The sequence below is a fragment of the Poeciliopsis prolifica genome, unplaced genomic scaffold, assembly GCF_027474105.1.
Source record: "Poeciliopsis prolifica strain line A6 unplaced genomic scaffold, Auburn_PproV2 SCAFFOLD021, whole genome shotgun sequence".
NCBI classification, from domain to species: Eukaryota; Metazoa; Chordata; class Actinopteri; order Cyprinodontiformes; family Poeciliidae; genus Poeciliopsis; species Poeciliopsis prolifica.
In genome coordinates this window covers 4,735,416-4,762,561 of record NW_026562396.1, presented here as the reverse complement: position 1 = coordinate 4,762,561, position 27,146 = coordinate 4,735,416, and the positions used below count along the sequence as shown (strand labels likewise).

The window sequence follows — 27,146 nt, the reverse complement described above, 5'->3', positions numbered from 1 at the left end:
TGAAGATATATTGTTTTATATCTGACTCTGTGATTAAACTCCCGCTCAGAACAGCTGTACTTACACCGAGAATAACTTACCCATAATTAGACTCAGTCGCTCATTTAGGCATAACCTCCATTATGGGTCTTCTTTTCAAACCACTAATTGTCAAACCCCCCTACATGAGTCTCAGTCTGCTGATCTGCACCAGCTGACATACATATCAGTGGCGTGCACCTGGCGACTGACTCACTGGCCACATATTTGAGATAATCCATGAACGCTGGCGACCAGCATTCAGTAAATTGATCGAATAATTCCACGTAGTTTCAGAAGGAAAATCTTAACAACGTCTCGGTTTCTATGCCAATTAGGGATGGATGCAGTGTTTCAGTTATGAATCATCAACCAAATAGCAGGCTGACAGATCCAAACACATCTGAGCCAACCGGTGGCTACAAACAAATACCACATTCCTGGTTTTAAAAACATCCAGCTCTGAAAAAGGTCATGGGATTTTTTTTTTTGGTGCTGCAGTTGCATTTCAAGTCTCCGTGAATGAGTCCTTCCCATTGCTGTGCTGAAACACAGGCAGCACTCTTAACCAGCGACAGAAAGGGAGGGAGAGAGGAAGAGCGAAAGAGGAAGAGACAGCGCTCGCAGCATACAGAGAGAGGTAAAGAGGAGGGGGAAAAAAACCCAGTTTGAGTAGAGGGAGAAGAGTGTCACAGCAAAGAGGAGGAGGAGGGACAGAGTGGCAGGAAAAAGGCAGGGAGAAACGCAGAGGGGGACGGACTGAGAGTAAGCGAAAGGGAGGGAGCACCAGAGACAGGAAAGTAGATGAGAAGGAGAAGTAAAGAGGGAAAGTGAGGGAGCTCAGCAAACCAGCAGCATTCCTCTCACAACTACAAAGATCCAGGCAGAGGGAGAAAGCTGAGCTCGATAAGAAGGAGAGAATAAAACACCAGAAGTTGCTTTTTTTTTTTTTTTTTTTTTTACTTTCTCATGTCTACTTTTTCCCCACTCGGTTAAGAGTCGCACTCTCCGCTGAGAAGGAAAGAGACGAAGGAGGGGAGAGGACGAAGAGAGTTTCTGCAGCCTCCGCCTGTCCTAAAGGGGAAGATGGATTCAGACTCTGGAGAGCAAAGTGATGGAGACATCTCAGCAGGTAAGCTCCAGTGGGCAAGACTCACTTACACACACTCATCTTTGTAGCATTTTACAAAGACTCAAAAAAAAAAAAGTTCATTACCAGCTTTAAATGCGTCATCAGACTCCCAAACTTCATCTGAACCAGCAATTTGTCCCCAAAACAACCAAACCATTTGACATTTTCCTGACGCTCTCCGAGACGTTGGAGAGGAGACGAGCTTTGATGCTGGTGGCAGGCACAGCATCGCCGAGTGTCTGCATGAAAGCTGCCTCAGTCACCACCAGGAACAGGCAAGCTCTGACACGTGCGGCCGGTTTGTTCATCAACACATGCATCCAGAGAGAGAAAGAGAGAGAGAGAGAGGCTGCAGGCTCCCCGAACGCCCTGATCCTCCTGACGCATCCTGAGGATGAAAGCCTTCTCCAGTCAATCCACAAAGGTTGTTCCATAAAAGAGGAGAGAAGTTTACGGTGTGAGCGCTCAGGGGCAAAAGTTTATAGCAATAATGAGGAGAGTTACACATTAAACTCTCAGGCAGGGCTTTACTGTGGGCGGTTATCTGGATTGTGAATCTTTATAAGATTTGAAGCAAGTTGGGGACAAAATTCTGAGTTAAATTGCAGGACTTGACATCATCAACATGGGAGGTGTCTCTCTCCTGTTTGTTCATGCAGCCAGACGAGGCTGTTGCTCATCTCTGCGAGGAAAGAAACATTAGCTGTCCAATCATTTCCTTCTTCCATTGATTCCTTAATCATGCCAATGTGGCCTTTTCCATGGACAACATGGAGCTTTCTGTATTAATTATGCCCGGATGAACCATCTGTCCGTCCATCTGGACCTTTGTCTGTCTTTCCATTTGGTCCATTTGAAAGGAGAAAGGAACCTGAATATAAGAGGCTTTATTACAACCTTATTCAGATCATAAGAAGGGAGCAATAATACAAGCTGAGCACAGAAAATCACAACGTTCATGGATGAGTATGTGAGATGCGCCTGAAAGAAATGTGTTAAATTCAACCTACCAATGCACAACATGTATGATGAGGATGGATGAAGAAGACTTGCTGACATTGGAGGCAGCGGAGAAAATAAAGGCAATCCCACATCACTACTACTAGCGTTTGCTAACCCTACACAGCGGCGTAGGTTTAGAGTGAAGGAGCTAGCAGAGCCAGCCTGCACTCCTGACCTCAGTCGTATTGAAGTGGAGGAGCACCAAGAAACTCCATGTTTGTGACTGAATGATCCACGAAGGGGAAAATCAACAGGCTTTCCTGTGGAATATAATTTATTAGCCTTGGCGCTAAAACGACTGATTTGGATTAATTGTGATTAATCGGTATTGGAGGAATGAATTTAGAGCTAGGTTAATCATTAGCTCGAGTGTACTGTTTATGAACAAACCCAAAAATGGCCATTTGCTGAAAGAACAACACACTCAAAGCAGGAATTAGCTCAAAACTGTGCAAAAAAAAATATCCACATGTTGTGTTTAAAATGATAAACTTTGTTTGTGAATATGTTTTGTCCAAAACTCCTCAACTGTGTTTTAGTTTCACCTTGTTCAAATGCTATAAAAATAAATAAATAAACATTTCTCATTAAGCACCTTTTGCTATCCAATTAGCAACTGGTTAATCAAAAAACAAAACAACAAAAAATAAATAAATAAAATACAACGTACCAGCCCTGTATTGATGCCAAGTCAACCACAGAGGGCTGAACTTTTCATATGTTGACGTTGGAATTAAGTTTTAGCTGCCAGTACTTCGTTTGCTACAAATAATCAAGTTTATACTCCAGGAATGCGATGTTGCTGCATTTCAGGCAATAAATTTTTTTTTAAATGAGTTGAATTACTTGTTTTTTTGAATCTTAATGTATTTCTAATATTGCACAGCAAAGGCTTCAATGAGAAATGTACAAAAAATGTCACTTTTTTCATCTGATTAACCAGAAAATTAATCAGGTGAAATAACTAAAATAATTGCTAGCTTTTGCCCTACTACAAGTATATTTTTAGTATGAAACGATAGTTCCAATGTATTTAATTTGCATAATTTTTCTGTTTTAAAACCCTTCTGGAGCCAACCCTGCATCTGAGCGGAACAACGTTTGTTAGTTACCTTTGTTTCTCATGCTGAAAGGAACTGTGAAGGCCAGATATTTTTACAGATCGAGATTCAGTGAGAGTCTGACTCATTCTCAGAAATGCATCATGTTTTGCTGCTGTGCTGCAGTTCCTGCTCCTGTGTTGCTACCAGTGCTGTGGCTCACTTTATCCCACAATAAAACCCAATACCTGGCATTCTGGAAACAGGTTTATTTGGAATCTCTCTCACCCACTGCCACCTTTTTTTTTTTCCCAGTGACGATGTGTGATTGATCTCAGCTCGATGCGTGCATACCCTGCTCCTCAGCGTCAGTCACATAAACACAGAGGGATTTTGTTTCAGGTGACGAGTCAGCCTTCAGCTCTGGCCTCAAGTCTCTGATAATTGCTGTGTGCGGAACCTCTTTTTGTTGAGGTTTATTTCACCCTCACCTTTTCTGCTCAGGAGCCATAGATCATCATAGATAGTTTCCTTTCTCTGAATTTCAGTCATCCAGCACTCAGAGTGCATGCCTGCACTTGGATATTGAGACACTTGTTAAGCGTCTTTTACCTTAATCTCACACAGTTGTTTTGAACACAGAACCTCAGCAGAGGTTTATGATGTTTGTGGAGAACATTTGGAAGGTAAAGTCACGACAGCGGCGTTGCTGACAAAAGGAAAATACGGTTTTAATCACCTGAGGGGGGGAAGCTGGTGCGGCCACGCATGCACGCACTCAACAACTGTAAATAAAGGCAGTCGACCGTGTGTTCTTTGCATTTTGTTGTATGTCAACATGAAACCTGTCAGGCTGTTCCAGCAGCACGGCACAGATCCACTTCCTCTGTCACAAGAAAGAAAGTGCTGGTTTGGCTGTAGTGCACCCCCAGCTCATAATGTAGATGAAAACCATGCTGGACCTGGTTCCAAATCATCTGAGCCATCAAAAAATACACCTGAGATTTTCAATCCGTGTGAGAATTTCTGTTTTTTTGTTTTGTTTTGTTTTTTGAAACCACACCAAACTGCAAATCAAAACACAAGATTTATTCTTGAAATGCTCTATTCATGTCATACAGATAGATGCAAATCTAGCTTAAAGTCTATTGAGACGTCTGTGCAGCATGAACGCGAACAGAAGGAAAGGCTTGTGTGCTACAAGGCTTCTGCTTCCCAGCCAAATGTAAACGCTGCCATATGTTCAAAATGGTCTATAAATAATGTGAATGTTTTCTCTCATCTAATTTATTTCAGATAGCCTGTATCTCAAAGTCAGAAAAAGTCCTTCACATGTTGCTCAAAGGGAGAGAAAAAATTTTTTTTAGGTACACATGTAAATGCCAGCATGAAATATTTCCAAATTCTAGTTCCAGAATTTTTTTTTTTTTTTTTTTTTTTATAAATGAGAGCGACTCCTGCTTTGTTTTCCAACTTGCATGTTTATACTAAGCAGTGACACAGCGGGAACTATGGGATGCAAATTCGGTTATTTTTCTAGGCATTTGCAAAAAACAACCACATCATTTACTTATTTCATTTGAAACAAATGACAAACAAAACCTTTCCGGTGAAGCTAGAGCTAAAGGTGAATATGAAAACATGCTGCATTATTCAATATCTAACATCTGACTGATTGGTTTTCTTTGAAAAGGCCTGGAAATTTGATTCTGCCTGTACTCGCCAAATTTAGAGCACAAATAATAATAGAGCATTCTGTTTGCTCATGTAAGTCAGACCTTCGCAGTTCCCAGTCAGAAAAATGCCAACAAAATCCCCTGAAGTCCAAAGTCCTGCTGCATAAAGTTGGAGCTCACTTTATATTGGAGTCAAAAATGGCTGAGCGATGACAGAATGTAGCAAAAGCTACTGCTTTTAGCTACTTAACGGCCCTTTTAATGATTTGCATCCATTTGGACCAGAGGTGCTCAAAATGTGACAAAAATATATTTGTATACATGTTTCGTTGTGTTTTGAGGCGATTAAATGATATGGATTTGATTGCTAAGAGCAGCACGTTTGTTTTTAATAATGAGTATTTTTTTATCCAGAGACGCACATTTAACGGCCAAATCCAATGTTCCCTCTAAGCAGTGCGCGCTTGCGCAATCGCGCACTGCTTGCACATTCTCAGCGCACAAGAAAATCTATGCAGCTCATAAAATAAAATTCAACATAAACGTATTAATTAATATCTAATATTAGACCTAATCTAATCTAATGAATTAGACCAATAATATTGTTTTCCGTACCATTTTGCAACGTAACTCAGTGAGTGACAGGGGTCCAGCCAATGATACGATACAGTTCACTTACGCTACGCAGCCAATCATAGCCTTGACAGTGCTTGCCTATGTGCCCTCTGCCCTGCCCATACACGCCGTGCAGGCTAGCTAGCTAACAACGACCCTTACCACTCACCAAACCAAAGTAAACAAGAAATGCGGTTCTTTTAAGATGGAATGGCTGTCGGAGTATGTGCAAATAGAAGAACAAGCGGTGAAACTGGGTGAGATTTTTTTTCTTTTTCGAGTGAGAAAGGTCTACTCTGTAAAACATGCAGCGTAGCCAATGTAGCATGTGAGCTTTCGGAGGGAAAAATGTGGACTGAATGGAAGTAAACTAATGAAAATTGCTGCTGTAATTTGATTCTTTTAATAAGCCATGTAACTTGCTATGATCCAAGGTTTTGAACAGGTGTGATACTGGTGTGTGACCACAGCGTGCACATCTGATGTTGCTCACAGTGGTTCTCAGTGTGCTCAGGGAGCTTGTGTGTATGCTAGCTAGCTAACAACTAGCTAGCACACATGAACAATTAGACGGAACATTGGGGACGACGCTGTATTTTACGGGATGGGTGGCAATCCTATTCAGAGGTGCTGACGTAAAGTTTTAGGGGTGGGCAAGATACGTCACTGCTTTACAGTAACAAGGAGAGACAGATGAACATTTCACTGTTCATCCGAGAAATGGTGAACTACAACTTCCTGGACGTCAGACAACATCCGGGTCTCATTATGTGTCTCTGCTTATTTCCAGGCCCAAATGAGCAACTTCATGTTTAGAAACAAGCCGAGAAAATGCACAACCCGCGATTTAAATAAATAAGCCTAAAATCACTGATAACAATCGGACTTGACAGAAACTCAAAAGAGTTCCTGACTGTCCAGCAACAAAACGCGCATCTCTCTCCTCCCTCCATTGTTTACGTTTTGTTGCTGCTGACAACTGTTGCATAGAAACGGCGGTCGCTCCAAAAGACGCATAGAGGAAATAACATTACAAAAGAAAATAGTGACGAACAGTGATTTGGATAAGTAACTTTAATCTGATTACTGCATTTGAAATAGTAACGCATTAGATTACTCGTTACTGAAAGAAGAGGTCGCACAGATCGTCAGAACACTTGATTTGTCGGCCCATTACGTCACGCGCTGCCTGTATTCTTGTGCTGAGACGTCATAGGTTGTGATGTCACATACTGCTTTGTTGTGTAACACTGGGTATAAATAACTCCAGCTGGTTCAAGACAGTTGTAGAAGAGTGAAGAGCAAGACCAGTTAAGCAGCAATGGATTTGAGGAGAGAAATGCGATTTTTAATCAATGTGAACACAATCCCGGCAATTGAAGAATATGTTTCTCAAATTCAAGAAGAGGCCTGGCTAGACCTGGACCATTTGTACCAGGACGAGGGAGTGACAGAGAGGACAAGGTACCTGGTCCAATATTTGACAGACGTTTTCTCCAACTTGGTAAAGGACGTTTCTGAGAACCTGGGCTACGGATATGGCGACCTAAAAGTTATGTTTGGTAGCCAGGTCTCTCAGGCCTTTGCCCGGGCGATGGGAGACGACACGGTCATCCACGGAGAGTGTGCTGCAGTGATCGACATGCTTTTCTTGAAGCATCTCATCACTGCAGCACACTCTCCGGTGGATGACGAAGACCCCGTGTCTCTTCTTCGGCCGGGCTTAGGCCTCAGTTCCTTGGTGCGAGCTGTCATCAGTATCGTCCACGAACTGGTGACAGCAAGACGCGCCAAGGGACTGAGGGCGTCCTTAGAGGAGCAGAGCAAGGACACGGTGCGATTATTTGTTAAGTCGTTGCTGTGTCTAGGCATCAGGGAGTCCAAGACACGGAGGTGTTTTGACTCCCTGATGGAGGTACAGGAGCGAATGGTTGATAACATCTATGCTGCCATCGAGGGCCATCCGGTAGAAATCCAGGTGGACTGGGTCCCTAGGCTGACTAAAAAGGTTTTCAGGGACCTCAGGACAACCTGTGATTGTTCTGCCGGATGGGCTCTGGGCTTCATGGAGCACGAGGTCGTTGACGATATAATCGTCCGCTGCCTTTTGAACCAATTGGAGAAGCACCAGAAAAAAAGAGCCGGCTTTTTTTCGAGACTTTTTTCTGGTGCACATAACATCTTTAAAAGGTATGTCACCAAGTGACATACCTTTTAAATGTCACTTGGTGACATACCTTTTAAAGATGTTATGCGACTATTGATCTCGGCTCCATGACGCCCCCCTGTGCCTCGGCCTCTCTGCTCCTCAGTCGTTCCAGGTATCAAGTCGCCTCTCTGTTCCTCCCTCGTCCTGGTATAGAGACGACACCTAGTCCCCTGTCGATCTTTCCCCCGAGACGCCTCTCCGTGCCTTCATCGGTCCCGACCCCAAGAAGCCTCCATGTCCGATTCATTGAACTTTATCTTTAAATGTTCCTTAAAAATGGATGCACAGTTGGTAGCACTGTTGCCTTGCAGCAAGAAGGTCCAATTCTCGGCCCGGGGTCTTTCTGTATGGAGTTTTTATCATCTCCCTGTGCATGGTGGGTTCTCTCCGGGTACTCCGGCTTCCTCCCAGTTTAAAAGATGATTATTAAGCACCAGCACCACTTGTGACCCCTCTATGGATAAAATTGTATTTTACAAAATGATCCAGATTTTTAAAATTGGAATATGTCACTTCGACTTCCAATTTAACACAGAGGGAGATGGCAGCCAAAAAAATACATTTTTATTATGAAATAATAAAAAATGTAATTGTAATGGTCCAGGTCTTTTATCTGCATGGGGGAAATAAAAGAAGTTGGTTCAAGACAGTTGTAGACGAGTGAAGAGCAAGATCAGTTCAGCGACGACCAGCATGTAGAGACCCTGGGTTTACTGTCAGAGCGCAGAGCACAGCAGCTCCATAACTCAGATTGCTGCACAGATTTGTGACACTTGTCTTAATCTTGCAGATTATAATGGCGTTGAGTTGTGCAGCTTTACGGACGCGTTCATTCATGGCTGCTTTTCTGCTTATTGCGCTGCTCATATTGGTCTCGATGTTTGCAGTTTTCTGGAGCGCAACGTGAAACTCAACGCCGGTCACAGGTAAAAAGTAGATATTTATATTACAACCACATTTATATTAGCTATAATTTAATTGGTGAAAATCATGTCATTCCATTTTCGCCCGAGAAGAAATTTTTTTTCCTTCATCCTCATTATGCTGTCCAACAACCATAATGAGAAAGATAGAGGAACAAAAGTCTCGACATCTGTCAGTTTACATAAATGACGGTGGCAGTAAAAGTCCAGACAATAAACAGTCCAAGAGATAATTTAAAGGAGAGTTTAAGGTAGTTAATTTCTGGTGGAAATTGCAGGGAAGCAAACTGGAAATCTACCTTAAGTCTTAATCACCAGAACATAAAGTAGTCTCTTGTTTTAAAATTAAAATGTTCTTAAGTGTGATGTGTTTTAAATATTTCAGGTTTTCTATAAGTACAATTATTTCACAGAGCACTAATCTGCTCTTAATTTTGGAGACTATGTTTCAACAATAGATTTATTCAGTTCTGAGTGAAGCTTACTGCTCCACCCTGAAGGAAAATACAAATGTTACTCATGTGTGATTTATCTTTTACACAACATTTGCATCCACTCCTTAGAGAAAGTCTCGTCTGGAGCAAGTTAAGTTTTTGACTAATATTTATAGCAGTTATCTTGGATTGAAGAAAGGTAGGGCTTTAAGATTTGTGTGATTTTTAAGGTGTACACAGATTATAATTCTTTCTTTGACACAAAGTAAACATAGTTCTAAAATCTGTGTGAGTGTTGGAGGGTTGTGAGAAATGAGACTCATTCAGCGTCTTCTCAGCATTTCACTCCTGTGTCTCTGATCAATTATATGCAGCTGTTTGAATCGATGCATAAATATCTTGTTCCAAGTGTCTGTGTATATAAATATATTCTTAGACAACTGGATAATTTTCAATTCACTCGATGAAAAATACATTCTGAATTTATTTTAACACTGAAAAAGTAAACACTAATATACAACATTGAATTTTCAGAGGCACTTTTTATTCAAATCCTGATGGCACATATTTACTTCTATATATATATATATATATATATATATATATATATATATATATATATATATATATATAATATATATATATATATATATATAAAAATGCCAATTTTATTGATGGTGTGATGTAGCAAGTGACTTTATTAGCACAAAAAAAACAATTAGCATTAGAAACTGTTAGCATTAGGAATGATCTCTTCTTTGTTCATTTACTAGACGTTTGACATTACTTATTAACTAATTAGCAAATAGTTGTTACGTTGTTCCTCATATTCAAACATGTAGAACGTGTTTGAACATTACAAGCTGTTTTTAACACGTAAGGAGTGTAGACCTGGTGCATCATTTAGCATTTAGCTCATTTGATGCTCGACGTTCACATTAAGATCATTGTTTGATTATTATCTCTTCCCCAACTTTTAGCTGAAATGTCTAAGTAGCTGTTATAGCAGCTAAAATGTATTTTTGGATTTCATTTAAATGTCTGTACAAGTCTTAGAACATGATCGCATTCGAGTTGGTTGGTTAAATTTTAAGTTTTTAAAAGAATTTCAAAACTTAAAAATCCTAAATGAATAACAATCCACACCGAGAAAAGGATTTCAAAATGTGCCAATGAGGCAACATGCTGTCTCAGAAGAGCACAAGCACTGAATTTCACTACAAAAAAAATCTTACTGTATTTTTTTTCTTCTCAGTCCTAGCTGGTTTCTTTCCCTTAGTTATAATCACTCATCAAGCCTCTGTCTGTATCTGTACCCATTGATAAGTCTTTTCTTTCATTATAAGGTCACGGTCTGATCTCCTGTCGGTCCGAAGCCCACACAGACTAGACGCTGCATTTCACTGCTCTATCAGATATCTCTAATGTCCGGTTTGAATGCCTCTGGAGTCGTTATATCATGTTGGTGGAGAGTGAGTAATCAACCCACGGAGAAGTTTTAGTTGAGTCATCGTGGCGATGCGACTCAACACCAAACCCCAGTCAGCCATCTGCAGAACTATTCCCAGCGTTTCGTTTCCAGGGAAGATGGTGTTGATGAAAAGCTCTGCTGTTGTAATAATAGATCTGTGATCCATCAGGGCATGAGGGCGGCCGACGTGCTTCCATTCCAAACTCCTACCAGCAGATGTTTCCAATGGCGCAGCTGAAGTTCAATCTTCAGCCAGCCGAGTCCCAACTCTCACGTCTTTACAGACCCACAAACAGCAACTTCACCAGAAGCGAGTCGTGCTGTTTGAACTTTGCCACATTTTGTCCCAGGACAACCACAAGAGTTTAGCGGGATCCTCTGTGATTGGTCGACACGCACAGTAATGATCTAAAGGGGAAGAAGGACGTGTGGTCTTCTCGTTTTCTAAAAATAAAAATCACAAAAGTTGATGTTTGTATTTAGCCTAATTGTCTCTGGTTGCCCATGATTTTAAATACATGTATCAGTTACCGTTACATGTTAACTTGCTAATAATGAACCCACCTTGTTCACTGCATGATGAGTGAACAAGAAAAAACAAAACAGATTTTTGTAGTGAAATTTGGTGTGTAATTTAATTTTTCCACATGCAACAAAAACATATTAGTAGCATAACACAGTGGTGGCAGCATCATGCTGTGGAGGGCCATTTCTTTAGCAGAGACAAGATTAAAACAGAGCATTTCTAAAATTAATTTGTTAGGAAATAGTGTGGTGAAATGGCCCTTATAACTTACTTTAGACATAAATCCACAAGATAACCTGTAAAACTTTCATCTACTTTGTAACCATGCATTTATTTTATTGGTCGATTACATTGCACACTCCTTCAGTGAGAGACGACTGCCACATCCTAAATACACAAAGGAGCGTAACCACAGATCCTTCCTCCCAGCAGCTGCTGCTGGATATGGAGTCACTTATTAAGCTACTTCTGGCTGAACCTCACAAGGTTGTTTTGAATACAGAATGTCAGAAGTGGGCTGCGCCCAACATAATCAATAAGTATTTACATTTGATTTTGTATTTTATACATCTATGTTGGCACTTGTATCCACTGTAAACAGTCTGTCTTGTTTTTTTTTTTCAAGACAGATGCACATTATGTGATCAGTGGCACATCCCTTGGATGGTGAGTCCAATTTCTAATAACTGTCCAGTATTTTCTCTCAGACTTTTGTTCACTATATTATTAGTATTAGTAGCATTGTTGTTGTTTGACATAAAGGTTTATGTGAACCTTGCTGTTTATTGTTGTTGTTCACTTTTGCAGGGCAATGATCCCCCAATATAATACATTGAACCTTTTTAAGGGTTCACTTTTATGAATCTCTGTATCACACCATTTATTGCCATCAATCTATTTTTGTCAAAACATGCTTTTGCTTCGTAATGGCCCTGCTGGCCAAACGTCACAGTAACACGTTCATATATGCTTATCCTCGCTCTTTCTCCATTCCTCTAGTCTTGAACGCCACAAACGCATGCAACCCCGACTCTCCCTTCCTCTGCCTTTAATCTGGCCCACAGATGCAGTCTCCACAAAACCAGCTGCACACACACACACGCACGCACACACAAACACAACTACAGAACACCGAGAGCTGGGTTCTGGAAAAATGTAACACTAACTGAAGAGAGGAAAGAAAGTAGGGAGTTTAGCTGTAAGTGGAAAAGACGACTCAGGAGAAAGTTTTCCTCTCGCTGCTGCAGAAAACTATTCCTACAACTCCCAGGTCACTGCTGGAACATTTTTCCCTTGCATGCAGATGCATGTGCCGACACTATAACTCAGTGGCATTTTATAGGGATGGTGGGACATTTGAGAAGGGATTAGTTCCCCCCTCCCACGGCAGAGCTGTTATTAAAAACTGACATTAAATTGTGTGTGTTATGATCCGTGTGTGTCAATGGAGAGTCGGGCTCCGGCTGACGTCTGGTCCCAATGCCTTAAACATTTGCTCTGATGCAGAAAGTCTGAAATGCGATGCTTTATGTTTTCATGTTAGGATTGCTCAAAATAGTTTTCTTTGGCTTTCACTTTCAGCTCGGTGACGTGTTTGTGGAACGGCGCCTCCTTCTGGGTTTCGTCCTCGCTACCTTTTCCTAAAATACACGCTTACTACAGCACATCCAGATGGTATGAAGCTGAAATTGCTCTCCGCAGAAGGAGCTAAAGTGTGTTTCAGAGAGCAAGGTGAGGAAGGAGGCTAGTTGTACGCACAGCTTTTCACACTTTGCTCTGGCACAGCTGTGCTGATTGTAGCATTTTTAAGGCTGTGGCAGGAAAAAGTGGAATAACTATGAACAAGCGGTTCAGCAGCACGTCAAATTAAGGCGCTTTATACCTGGGAGTTCTGGACACTTTGTCAAATAACTAAATACTTTGTTCCCCGCATGAGAGCCAGGATTTAGATTAACTCTTGCCATAATTAGGCTTAGATCAGAGCAAAAATAGCATTAGAAGAAAGAATACAGTCAGAACACAAAAGCAGAAATGTGCATCTGGGTATTTATGTGAGTGTGAGTGAACCACAGTTATTTCCTGGTCATTAGTTGGCGGTAAAAGTTGGGAGTAGTGAGCTTTGGCTTTTACACTACGCCGTGTCAAGCAGGCTGAGCTCCTTAAAGGCCAAAGTTCACAGCATTTCCAACTTTATGACGCCAATCAAAGCGAGAGCAACCTTTTAATTTAGGCGCACAGACAGCTGAAGACCTGCCCCGTTTCTGGGTTAACCTTTGCCTTCTTGACATTTGCAACTGGGTGTGCTTTGGGGATTACTTCAATCTGTTTGCTACTGTCCTGTTTGTCTTTAAATAAACACTTGGCATCAAAAGCCCAAACGGCATAGATTATAGCTCAAGAATCCTGGAAACATCTTTTTTGTAGAAGACGGGCGTATAAGCCAGTCAGCGGTCGAGGCAGCGTGTCTCATTCATGTAAAAACCCAGTTAAAAGTGAGTAAACTCGAACAAACCAGGAAGAGGAAGATTGTTCGTGTGCACACCTCTCTTTGTGGGACGATGCGTTGCCATGATGAGTCTTGGCCACGGGTCGCTGAAGGAGAGGCTTACGAACGCGTCCATAAAAAATAAAATAAATCAAACATTTTTTAAAAATGCGTGCTTCCTTGCCACTCTGCATTGTGGATGTGGTAGGAAATGGACAGAGAGGAAGAGACAGACAAAGAGAGACACTACAGCCAGCTCCTCATGCAGCTGCAGATGATGTTAGAGGTGGTGACAGTGTTTTAGGTGCAGGTCTGTCTCTGAAGTAACGGACATAGTCTAAATATGGACATCCCGTCTCCTACATCAACACCTTCTTTGTTCTCTCCAGGATCTCGTCACAATATCTTGCAAAAATTTAGAAAATTAAGAAGTTTTTGGCTGTATTCGTTTCCTTTTTATGACAGCGACTGTTAAAAAAAATCCTTCCCAAATGTCTTCCCTTCTTTTTCCCTGGATCTCTTTTACTTTCATGGGATAACTTCTATCAATCTTGACTGAAAGGTGTGAAATTAAAACGTACATACTGCCCGCTCCGCTCATTTTCCCTCGCTCTGTCTTTTTCTTGACAAAACGCACAGATTCCTTCATTCGGATGAAAAACACAGAAGAAACTTTGAGTTTGGTACTCGAGGGTAGGGGGGCGCAGGACTGTTTTGACTTTATTATCATCTTCTGTGTTTTATTGAGTCCTGGTTTCACGGCCTGTCATTATGACTCTCTCTGTTGCATACACAGACACACACTTGTGCCCGTCTTTCTATAAATAGAGAGGTGCTCTTTTATGAATCAAATAAATTCTGGGGAAGCGCTGCGGCTTGGTTCTTTGCTCAGCTGCATATCCAAATTGTTCCGTGTCTGCAATCCAAACTGCAAATGCAGCAAAGGAAGGAAGGAACAAAAATGGAAAAAAGAAAAAAAGCAAGAAAGAAAGGAATAAAAATGTGTGGCGGAAGTTGCCGTTGCACAGAAGGAAATCTGTCATTTTCTCATTTAGAAGTCTTGAGTATTTTTGGCTCCCACCAACACCCATATAACAGGAGTAGTTTTCCAGAGACGCTCCCAGAGGAGGGAAGCTGAGACGTGGGATCTCCTCCAGCCAGTTCACATGCCCAGCTAACCAGCTAATTGTTGGCCTGACTCCGTTCGCTGTGGGAACAATAGCGCACAGGAGGGAACTACATCTGCCGAAGACATCAGCCGTCAAAGTGTCGCATTCTCCCAGGACCCTGCAGTCCAGTGCTTGTGCCCTCTCTGGATGTCCTGGATACCACTTTTTGACGTCATCAGCTTCTCTTGCATTCACAAAAAGAAAGGTGCATCTCTAATCGCCGCTGCATCTCTCATTGCCTCTCTCTCTCCTCTCGTGAACGCATCAGGCCTTTGGCGCAAGAATCAATCAAACGTCTATTCCCTCTTCCTCCTTTCGCCTCGTCTCTCAGGCTCAGCTCTTTAGGGATATGGCCATTAAAACTGAGAGACAAAGAACGAGATGAGGGATGAAGCATTAAATAAGGCTGAGCGGCGGCCAAAGGCAATCTGTTCTGTGTCCTTCCTGATTCATAGAAGTTCCTAAGTGACTTCACTTAGGAACTTGTTCTGAGAACAAACAACTTCACTGTCAAATAATTCAGTAGGTAAGTTATTTGCAAAAACTAAAGAAAATGTATTCACCATTTCAGTGGTTCAAAATGCACATCAGAGATTAAAAAGCACCATCATCTTTTGCCAGCACCTTGATTCAAAACTACTAATCAAACAAAACCTTGTAAATATAGATATTATTGGAAAAAATAATTTGTCCTTTTATTTACATGTCAAGAATTGTTCCCTTAATTCTAATCAATAGAAAAATCTTTTTTGACACCAAACTGATCAAACGTTTTATAATTGCTTAATAGCTTTTTACATGTTTACCTTTAAAGCTGATCTCTAAGTTATTAAGGGCTCCTTGCCATCACCCTATACTTTAGTTCCCTCCACTGATTTTCTATCAGATTCATGTAAATGTTACATAATGTGACAAGATTACTTTAAACATAATTCTGAGCAATTTTATGCACTGACTGTCTTGTTCATTTCTGTTCTTTGTCCTCAAGTTACTGATGGTTTCATTGTGTTTTATTTATTCTTTTGCCTCTTACAGTTTCCACAAATAAAAAGTAGGCTAAGCAGAGAAAGTATCACCTGCATAAAAGTAAAACGCAGCAAAAAAAAAAAAAGAATCTTCTTGTGTGACAAAGTGATTCCTAAGGTTTTAAACCCCCTGAGGCGTCTTCTGCCTTCACATTCCTGCTACAGAGAGAAACTAAATGATCTACATCCATAAAGACTGGTGACTTGAAAGTCCGTGACCCCGCCTCGTTCAGGCATTGAGTTATTCAAACGCAGCTATTTATTAACCTTGAAGCTCTGACTGCTCCCCTTCATCTTGAGCAGCTGTCAATGACATCTTCCAGCTCAGGTTTGGCCTTTGCAGACTGCCGCACGGTCAGACTGCGCGTCGTTAAATAACACGTGCTGCAGCGCTACGCTGTCCCTGTGGAACCTTCTCCTGTTTGATATTGCGTCTTTCTCAATTGCGATCACTTACTTTCATCCAGAAACAAACACACACTGCGATTGTGCAGGGGCGGCATGTCTGAGTCATCTGTGTCGTGTTGTGGGAGTCAAAAATACATTTTCATGGTGCAGATCCAAAGTGAGAAGACAAAAATGACAACAAGACAGTGCATTTCGTTCCTTCTGGTGTTCCTTCACATATGAAAGTCGGTATATAATTTACAGGGCTTACTATCTATTTGTGTTCCCCAGAAGAGGCAGAGGGAGAGGGAAGCCCTTGAGTCTCGGACCCAAATCTTTCCTCCAGTGCTACCAGCTGGCACAGGCCGCCTCCTCTGCTCCCTTCCTAAATCCACTGGCCTCTCAGGCCTGTTCAACACTTTTCCCAGCAAGCTATTAAACCCCCGTTTAAGTCTTGCCGAGTGACCCGCTCCATTGTTCTGCTCAAGCCTTGTAAATCCAGTCAGAGAGGCTCTGCTGCAGCTCCTTATATTCAACCAAAGGCAAACCAGAGAGCCGAGGCAATGCAGGAGGAAGTTCAGCTGTCAGCCTTGCTCACTCCTGTTCAGTGAGGAGCTCTTTCCCCTTTCATGACTTGTTGAAGCTGTATTTGTGCTCTGTGAATTTAAACTTCACAAATGATAGTCTTTTTTTCTTTTTTTTTTTTTTTTATCACGGTCCAGACGCGAGTTTCTTACTTGTATGTGAAACGCAAATTCTAAAGGTCGACTTTATGACACACCTGGAGGCCCAGAGGAAATTAAGGACATTGCAAGAAATGGGGAAAAAATGTCTGGGGAAATTATGGCTGCCTCAGCCTTTATGGGGCTCAAAGTGTGACCTGGTATCCACTCGTTTCAGAGCCGCGCATTTACAAAACAGAGCTGCCTGTGAATGGAAAATTGGTTGCAGATGGAAAGAAAATGACCAGCCAAAACTTTGGATGGCAATAAATGGGTTTTGGAGAAGTGTTGTAGAAATCAACTGTGTTTTTTTGTTTGTTTGTTGCTGTCAAAAGAGCACTCTTCCACCTTCCTGCACTTTGGAAAAACAGCCTGTCTGTCAGCAGCTTTCATTGTTTGGCTGAAGTAACAATTTTTGGAAAGAGCAATAAATGCAAAGCTATTGGGAGGAAAGATAAATGGCTGTTTGAGGTACAGCCATATGAAATGAATGTCCATGGACCTCTATGTCTCTAGTGTATGCAGACAATAATGTTCAGTGTTGGATGAAAATGAGTCTCTTGCACCTGTTCTGGTAGCGTAACCAGATTTTGTTCATACTGGACACATGTTATCAGCAACAACCTCAAACAGGTTTTGTGTGTATGAATCTGTTTGCATTACTCATACTTCCCTTTTTCAACATCACTATCTAGGAACAGTCCTTTGAAGGGGGCAAAACGAGTTTGTTCATGTCGACCTCATGATTGTAAGCTTGAGGTGGGCCCAAACCTGGACAGATCACCAGATCTGTCCAGACGCAAGAGAAACCGGCAATTACCACACACCCTCAACTCAGGGCAATTCAGAATCTCATTTTCACCAAATACGCTCGTTTTGGACCATAGGAGGAAACCCGAGTCCTCAAGAAAACCCACACAAATCATTGGGTGATTATGGAGACTCCTCACAGAAAGGGCCCAGCTGCAACTGGACCCTCATTACTCTGAGGGAACCAACAAAAGGAAAACATAAGTCTACATAATGCAAATCAATTCATTTTAGTGGTAAAGCCGACTTTAGATGACAATTGCAGAGGCAGATTTTTGTCATTTTGGTGGACGCAGTCAAAATTCTAGTTTCCTTCTTCACTGTTTTCATCTGCCTTTTTGTCCGAGACATACTTGTTGCTTATCGTTGCGGGGCAGAGAAGGAGACATTCGTCTCAGATTTGGACTTGAGTTACACTTAAGTACCAAAAACAAAGTCTCCAGATTGGAGTCAGAATGTGAGTCTGTGGTTTACATACCATCACCCATAATTAGAGGTGAAGGTAAACCATTTGTAAGCCACAGACCACAAGTCTGACAGAGCAGTGCTGAGTCTCCTCTGTGAGGCTGCATTTGATTTATTACCCGGGAACTTTTTTTTTTTCAGAATGCAGGCGATTAATTGCTCATATGTTCACCGTTGTTCTGACAGTCAGTAAAATATTAACGCGTCTCCATCAGATTCGTTGTTGTTGCTCGGCTAGCATCGTTAAAAAGACACATCTGGCTTTCCCAAAAGGAAGCACTTCCTGTTCTATCCAGATAATTTACTCTCTTAATGATGGCCTTAGTTCTCACACGTGCACCACTTCTACGGAATAACCAGGATTGTAACTCATTAGCAGTAAACGAATCATAACCTCATTTAATCCCATGCTAAACTGTGCTGCTTACACTGATGAAGATTTCTGATACTTTCTGATTGAGTTGCCTCAATATCAATTGATCCCTTGAGGATATTCGTGGAGCATTCCCAGACCGCCAGTGGTCTATAAGTAAGACATTAGTCGTGCCTCATTCAGCATAACTGTGAGTTCAACACCTTTGATTCCTTTATATGCGCACATTCAGAATTGCACAAATTTAACATCCATTAGCTTAGATTTTATGTTTTCAGAGAGCCAATATTAAATTATTTGTGTTAAATAACTTCACTAAACTGCAGTTAGATGTTATTTTTCACTTGATAAATTTAATTAGGAATATTTGCGTTGAAGGATCTTGTGTTTATATTATGTTGCCTGTGTGCAGAGGAGAAACTTTTCCTTGCACATCAATCTGCACTGAGTTTATCACACATATTTCCTACCTTTGGTCCACATTTTAGAGCACATAAAAAAGAACAAAAATCCTGCGATAAGTATTAATATTTATCAATATTTAGGCCTTTGGGATTGTATGTGCCCGGCTTGTTGCCAGTGGCAAATTCCATATCTGAAAGTAAAATGAACTTAATATCATATTTGAACTTCTTTAATTAAATTGATGTTTTTTTTTTTTTTTTTTTTTAACATATCAGAATCCATTCAACGCCTCCTATTTTGATCCTTGTGAAGTCCTAGGTTGCATTTTAAGCAGGTTTGGGCTTCTGATTGTTTGTTCTCATTTATATGACAACTAATTCAAATCATGTGTGCTCAATTTCTGGGTTAAAATATTTTGAAAAGCCTGCACTTATTCATGTCCGTGACAGAAATGTCATCAAATCCGCCACAAGGAGCAGAGACCAATCCTATTTTCTCCTTTGTCTCTCCAGACGCCATCGTCGACCCGTTCCCAAAATATTCCAGATATCCTGACAGATACTCATTCTTTTCATGATGACAATGGCTGTAAATACTCAGCTGCCCTGAACTTGCTGCTTTCTGCCGTTGAGGCATGAAGCAAAGCACACAGAAAATAACTCGCATTCTCAGGGCCGTCTGTCAGACTTGTGTGCTCTGCTGCGATCCGGCTGATCGTTCTTCCCTGGCTTTCACTCAGTGAAGGCCAGCCGCGCTCCCCCGCGTCCGCCACCGGCCCCCCGCTGATGGCTCACTCTTCTGGTTACTCTGGAAAGAGACCAACACAAGCCTCGGGATCCCAGCCCCATTTAGCATTCAGTCCACTAAAGAAAATGTCCAGATAAGTTACTGACTTGATGTTTGTTTTTGCAACACATTCAGATGTGATAAGGCGTCAAAATCAACTTGGCTAAGTTGATCAAGTTGGCTAAAGATTTTTTTTTCTTACTTCATGAATAATTGAGTGATTCTGATTTTGGTAGATAAGTACAAATTAAGATTTTAAAAATCCAAAAAAAATTCCAGTTCCTTTTCTTTTCACTCAAGACAAATTTGATTTATTCTTTGCTGATTCTTTTCATCATGGAAAGATTTAATCCAATAATAAAACGACATGAGGAAACGCCATGGCTCAGACGCGGAATTGTGTTCACAGATTTTGATGATCCAAGTGTCACAATTCAACTCCTGAGGGTCAAAGTTAATCTTTATCTCAACCAATTGACAGAGGTAAGTCATGATGCAGTAAGCCACAGAGAGCAGCTCTCACAGGTGGTTCGCATATTTTTCAATCAAATGTTACATTTGATTTATTAGCCATGGGACATTCCTAGATGTGGCTTATTAATAACTCATAACAACTTAATTATGTTAGTTGTGTATTTAAAGTCATGAGCTCATGGATATTTAACTCTTAAATATCTGAGCTCTGGTCTTTTCAAAGCTGAGCTTTTCCTTGACATTTCACTCTCACTGCTCAACTGGTGTCAGTCAAACAGAGTTACTTCAAAATAAAAGCACTTCCTGTTCAGTGCATTGCAGAAACAACACGCTTTCATGCTCGCACAACTTTGCACACTTATTTTGTAACTTGTAATAAGTTGCTCTTATTGTGTACTTTATACACATGGCTTTCAAATAAGCTTGTAAACTCAACATTCTTAAGAAAAGCCTCCGACTCTAAACGTCCGGCCAATTTGAACACAGGGCCTAAAAAGTGTCAGCTATGTCATTACAAATACAAATTACAGAACAAATGTCATCTCACTGTTGCTATTTTTTTTTTTGTATATAAATGTTTATTTACATTTCTAATGGGATAAATATAATCACTTTCTCCATCCATCATCTTTACCTGTTTGTTGTTGACAGGTTGTCATGCATCCAGTGAGAGAATGTTTATCTAAGTCATTAGAGAAATGAGACCTGACTTTCATTTGGAAAACAGATTTGTGAGCTTCTCTGTATTCTCTGGTCAGATTGGGGGAAACAGGAGAAGTGTTTTTTTTTTGTTTGTTTGAGTTGCTGCACACCAGGGCTCAAATGAGAACATAGCATTACTTATTCGATAAAAATAAAAACTACTCCATCCACAAAAACTTTAAATTATTTATCTTTCCTACTCAACGTTAAAAATGTGTAGGCTTCTTTAAACATGCTGCTGTTGCCTCACACATGGGTCATTTTCCTTGGCAGCCAGCTCAACATCTAATCTCAGTCGCATCCTGAAGCTCGTCATTCATTGCAAATCTAAGACCCTCTTCTTGATGCGCTGCGAGTGTTTCTGGCTGGCGTGGAAATGATCCGTCCAGTTGGACGCTTTCTGCCAAAAGACACCTTCAGCAGAGCTGGCCTGGCTGTTCTCCAGGTCCCACACTGGATGCATGTTCTGACGCAACGCAGCAGAAAATGTTGACTCAGGCCTCTAAAAACATCAGGCGGGACAAAGAGAGACTGTCTGGTCAACAGCGACGGGCAGAGAGCAGCAAGCACCTTACTAATCCTCATGTTAAAGTAAACTCCACAAACTCCCACTGCACTCATGTGCAACCGCTTTGATGGGGCCAACGCTTGTGCAACGGCCCCAACATCGGCGGATGGTTTCCCAGCAGCGTATTCCCACTTGCCACATAGAGCGCCTGCTTTATTTTAACGCTTCAGGACAAGTGAGGCAGTAAAAATAACGAGCAGGTAGCGGAGACAGTACAGGAGCGGGATGAGGAGGAGGAACAGGGCGGACAGCTTTCTCTCCTGACAGCTTGGACTCTTCTCTAACTCCTTCTGACACTCTGGTTCATGCATGTCGTTCATCACAGCCTCTGGGTGACAGGCTGTATGCGAGTGTGAGAAAGCCTGGACATCTCAGGGTCTTCATGTGCACTTTCTGTAATCATCCACCCTCGTTCGCTCTGTATCTTTAGCCAGACTCTGAATCACCCGCCTCGTCAGAGGACTGTTTATAGCCTTGCAGAAAGAGAAACAAACTCTCTCTGCAGTCATTATCTCAATCTGTGTTGATTGTAATAATCAAGGATCTCTCTAATGAACAAAAGATGAATGTGCTTCAGAGAGCGAGTGGCTCCACAAATTGGCAAGTTTCACATCCAGAGCAACTCTACAACGACCGGGTCCGTCAGCAGGCTGTCTGTCACCTTTATCGGTGCGTCCTGTTGGGTTTCTGAATATCAGAGGCTCGCTGGAACAAAGAGCCACTTGATAGAAACGGGAAATGACAGTGACAAAGAGAGCCTGTTGATGAGCGACGCATATCTGACTAATGAAAGCCAGATACACACCCTGATGCTGCTATTCAAATATCATGGAAACTAGCATGCATTGTGATATTCACATCGATTAATATATTTTTAGCACATGATGCGCTGTCACTATTCTTTACATGGAGAGCAGTGAGGAGAAACATCCAGTAATTTGTTTAGAAGTGTTGAATTTCTGCTATAAAATTATATTTTTTTTAATTAGATTTTACAGAAAAGGAAGCAAAGTACCAGGTAAATCTAATTCCTCGGCTGATTTGGTAGCTGCTGATGCACATAAGCATAAAGACATAGTAGAAAAAAAATAGCTGTTGTGGTGTAGTGATTTAACAAATAGCTGAAATATAACGAGTTTTGGTAATTACCTTCTAAAACTGAACAGATGAAATGGTCACAGAAATATTTAAATATAAAACATTTAAGAGTTTGATTAAATGTATTAAGCAGTATTCGACATGGCAATAATTACTAGTTCGCCTGGGAAAAAAAATAAATAGAAAACCCAACACCAATCTGTGCAACTTCCTTAGAATCAAGTAAACGCACTGAAACTATCAGTTTTACTCCACACAACCTTCATATTCATATTAAATTTTGTTTAAATATGAAAAGAAATATTTATAGTTTTAGTTATGGGTTTGAAATTTCACAGAAATTTCTCCTAAAAGCTCTCTCAACTTCAGAGAGGCAGCTTCATACCGGCCAATCGGCACTGCAAAGGTTCCTGTGACCTCATTTAAATGAAGATCTCTGCTGCTGTTGTCCAAACAGATCAAACATCTGGACGAACGACTCTTCCCACAACAAACCGTGCAGTTTTGGTCCGTCAACCTAAAATATAACCACTAAAATCTGAAAGTCTGGGGCATAAACACAAAACACTTCGCAGGGCATCCAACAGCTGGTTCATGTCTCTCCCAGCCACCAAATGTGGGTTCGTCATTAGCCCAGCTAACGCTTTTGGTTAAGAGCACCAGATCGCTGGGAGGACTGGGAGAGGCGTGGATGTGGTGGTGCTGGGGGAGCGGAGGGTGAACCACTGTAGACAAAGGAATTTTTGCCTTATTTGTTGTAAAATGTCATGATGGGCTAATTGTATTTCATAAAATGTCATTTAGCTTCAGACCAACAGATGAAATGTCACTTCTCTACATTCATGTGAAATGCCACGGATTAGGTTTCTCCCTGATGGGGGCGGGGAACGCCGTTCAACCTCTGCTCTGTATTTGTATTTCGACAGGCGAACAAGCAGACGATGTGACGCCTGTGTGAATTTAAAACGTTCCAATAATTTCCGTCTGGTAGAAACGAAACGCAGCCAAAACAAATCGTGTGTTGTTCCTTGAATTTGGCCTCCTCTGAATGTCTCTGGAACATGTGGAGGAGGAAGAGGAGGCTAGTGATGTGCAGCAGGAGAGCAAAGCGAAGCCTCTCTCCTCGCCTTTAATCATAAAGGAAGTTATCCGGTGTGTAATTTGAAGTTGGGTGGCACCTAAATAAAGCCCCACTCCTCACATTCGCACCGACACGTGCCAGCCTGCCGGCTCCCGCTGGATCACCGAGCACAGAGCCTTTCATGTTCGACCTCCACAGGACAAATTGTGGATCCAAATGGGGGGATTTTTTGTTGTTGTTAAAGACTCCTATCAGAAGACAGCTGTTTGATGTGATCCAGAGCCGACGGCGAATCCTCCCAACGACGCCGCCCTGCCGCAGAATGAGGCCTCGTTTTGTGTGCTCATGTTTGAAATTTGTTTTTGTTTTATATGAGCTTTACTCACTGTGACATAAACATGTTTACCTGACAATTGTCCGGTGTTCGTCAACGGGCTGTATTTTGCCGTCACATTTACTGAAACTACCTCGACTGCATCCAGCTACGTAAATGCACAATAGATTCAGACGACATAGTTTTACATCTGCATTGCTTTGTTAAAATAAAACAACACATACTTTTGGGGGGGGGTTATGAATGTAAGGCCAAAGAGACGTTTGGAAAATTGTATTTTTATCTTTAAATAGGTCAACAGTTTCAAAAGCTAGTTTATCCAGATGGACTTCAGCTGGTTCATGCAAACACACTGAACACCATGGAGATTAGTCAAAGCTCATAGTATAAACACGTACAGGGATGCACTCCGTGTTTACAGTATCACGATAAAATTTCAAAGACTCGCTGTTCTCAAGATAAAAAAGAAGACAAGACTGCAAGGTACTTTCTGGAACCCACAGGCTGCTTTCTTAAACAGCTTGTAGGTTTCTGGTACTTTTTGCTACTTGGTAACACAGAGTCATTTCCTAGGAGATTCAACTTACTTTCCCAGAACCAACAAGGTGTAAGTTCTGGGAAAGTACTTACACTTTCCCAGAAGTAGAAAGTGTAAGTACTTTCAGAAGTGACTACTTTCAGAGACAAGTGGGAGTTTGCTTTACATGCATCCTGTACCAGTAACCTAAAATATGCTGGTAGGCTAAAAGGACTTACAGGGTATTTTTCTCAATTCATAGTCTACCGACATAAAGAGTACTCTCCAGAACGTAAAAGTTTCTTTCTTGAAGACTCACATATTTTCAGGTTTTTCAGGAAATAAAATAATCTTTCTTAGAGCTTGAGGAAACATACTTGGCAAGTTTTGTGAACCTGAAGGTTTTGCAGAAGTATCCTTGATGTTCCAGAAAAAGAACGTAGAAGGACTGGAAGATTACCATCCAGGTCCAAGGACGTATTCATAAAGTCTCAGGAAGTAAGTTGCCAGCTTGTGTCAGAAACATGTAATTCTCTTGGAAAGTAAAGTATCCCTTAAGCATTCCTTAAACACAGTGTGAATTATTTTGGTAATCCGACGTAGGCATGTAATTATGTGTCATTTTCAAAGTGCAAAGAAGTTGCCTTATCATGCAGCACTCTGAAATGGGGTAAGCGCCCTGTGAGCTCTGATAAATGACCCGTTAGCGTTATGAACCCACAGGCTGTAGAAAAGCAATATTTCAGCAACATCTACTGCTGTTTTCTTTTAATGTTGCTGTGAAACTTTGAGTTACCTTCTCATCTCACATCCTGCTCTCTGTCGCTTTTGTCTTCCTTCAGGACAGGAGAGCTTTAACTCTCGCTCCCTGGCCATGCAAGCCCAAAAGAAGATCCTGAGCAAGATGGCGACCATGGCGGTGGCCAACATGCTCACGGACGACACCAGCAGTGAGATCCTGGACGAGCTTTACAAAGCGACCCGGGAGTTCACCAAGAGCAAGAAGGAAGCGCACAAGATCATCAAGGACGTGATCAAGATTGCCCTGAAGATTGGCATCTTGTACCGCAACCACCAGTTCAGTCCCGACGAGCTGGACACCGTGGAGCGCTTCAAGAAGAAGATGAACCAGGCGGCCATGACGGCGGTGTCGTTTTACGAGGTGGAATATACCTTTGACAGGAATATCCTGGCGGAGCTCCTGCTGGAGTGCAGGGACCTGCTTCACACCCTGGTGGAGGGGCACCTGACCGCGCGCTCACACGCACGCATCGACCACGTTTTCAACCATTTTTCCAACGGGGATTTCCTGGCGGAGCTGTACGGGGACGGAGAGGAGTACAGACTCTCTCTAAGGAAGATCTGCAACGGCATCAACAAACTGCTGGACGAAGGAACGCTTTAACCTCTCACACCTCCGCTGCTCCTTCTCTACTCGCTCCTCTCCCTGCCGGTGTCTCCTGCCTCCCGTTTCTTTTTCACCTGCCACTCCTGACAGCAAACACCCTGCCTCTTCCTTATGTCTCTCGTCTTCCTGTTTCTTCCCCATCCATTTACATGGAGGTTGTTGTAACATCCTGCTACTGTGGGCTAGTAAGGGATTTCTTGTTTCATCCCCTCTCCCCCTTTTAGACTGTCTCTCCCCTCAGTGGATCATTGCTGCAAACCAGGACACCGTGTTTCACAATATACGCATTATACATTCCTTTTGTGTGCTAAAGTTGTACTGTACCAACAGCCAAATGAAATACTGTAGTAGAGTGGATTTGGAAGATAATCAGTGGTAGTAATCAGTCTCTGTGTACTCTGAGTGTGTTCAAAAGTACGCGATGCGCTTGAGTAACGTTGCGTACTGTGTCATGGTATGTTTGTTATGAGTCCGTGTCAATCTTCTCAAAAAGGGTGATAACACTTGTCTTTTATTAAAGATTTCTTTGAATCAATTCTGCGCCATCATCCATTCATCCGTGAGGGGGGAGGGTGGGTGTCCATCTCATGGGGTCAGTGGGTCACCAGCATCACAGAGCAACAGAGAGACACAAAGCCATGTAAACACATTCGCACACGCGCTCCTGAAGTGGATTTAGAGGATCCAATTAATGATCTCAAAACTTTTTTTTACACTATCCATCATTTATTCTGGAAAAAGAAATGTTTCAATAACCTGACTGCACTAAAGTACAAACCTTTCAATAGGAAATGTTCATGAATCTGCATTTGATTCCCTTTAAACATTACACTGAACTCAGGCAAAGGGTGAGTTGAGTCACCCCTTGCTGCTAGGAAACAGTCAAAAGAAGAATCATGTTTAATGTCATTATTAATATTTTGACATCTGTTTTATGAATGAGTTGTGTTATCTATGAGCTACAAGACGAGGTCAGAAACCAGCATGAAAGGATTTTAGCGAATAAAGTCAAAATGTTCGATTTGGGGTGAGATGAGCCTTTTGACAGGAGAATGTTAAGTCGTGACAACTTGTTTGGACATGTTGTATTAATGAAATAGTTGTATTTACACTCGTTCTGTTTGATTGAAGGAATGCACAATATCCTGAAATATATGCAGAAATACAAGTTAGTAACCAAAGCATAGTTGGTTTGATGTAATGATCTTCTTATCCCAGTCTCACTCTAACACACCTCATCATCTCCCCTCACACTTGTTACATTGTACAGTGATTTTCAGGAAGATTTAGT

The 27,146-nt window shown here is 41.6% G+C and overlaps 1 protein-coding gene across 3 annotated transcripts; it reads left to right on the top strand.

The window, feature by feature from the left end:
- Nucleotides 1-638: 638 nt before the first annotated feature.
- Nucleotides 639-26,390, top strand: tnfaip8l3 (tumor necrosis factor, alpha-induced protein 8-like 3). 3 transcript variants are annotated; one of them, XM_055045173.1, is made up of 3 exons: nucleotides 639-658; nucleotides 1,016-1,150; nucleotides 25,290-26,390. In XM_055045173.1, the coding sequence occupies exons 2-3, from the start codon at nucleotides 1,105-1,107 to the stop codon at nucleotides 25,850-25,852; spliced, it is 609 nt and encodes a 202-aa protein (XP_054901148.1). In that variant the 5' UTR covers nucleotides 639-658; nucleotides 1,016-1,104; the 3' UTR covers nucleotides 25,853-26,390. The 3 variants fall into 3 exon arrangements, with proteins under 3 accessions (XP_054901148.1, XP_054901147.1, XP_054901149.1); XM_055045172.1 differs by lacking the exons at nucleotides 639-658; nucleotides 1,016-1,150 and adding an exon at nucleotides 12,624-12,777; XM_055045174.1 differs by lacking the exons at nucleotides 639-658; nucleotides 1,016-1,150 and adding an exon at nucleotides 24,787-24,945.
- The last annotated feature ends 756 nt before the right edge of the window (nucleotides 26,391-27,146 follow it).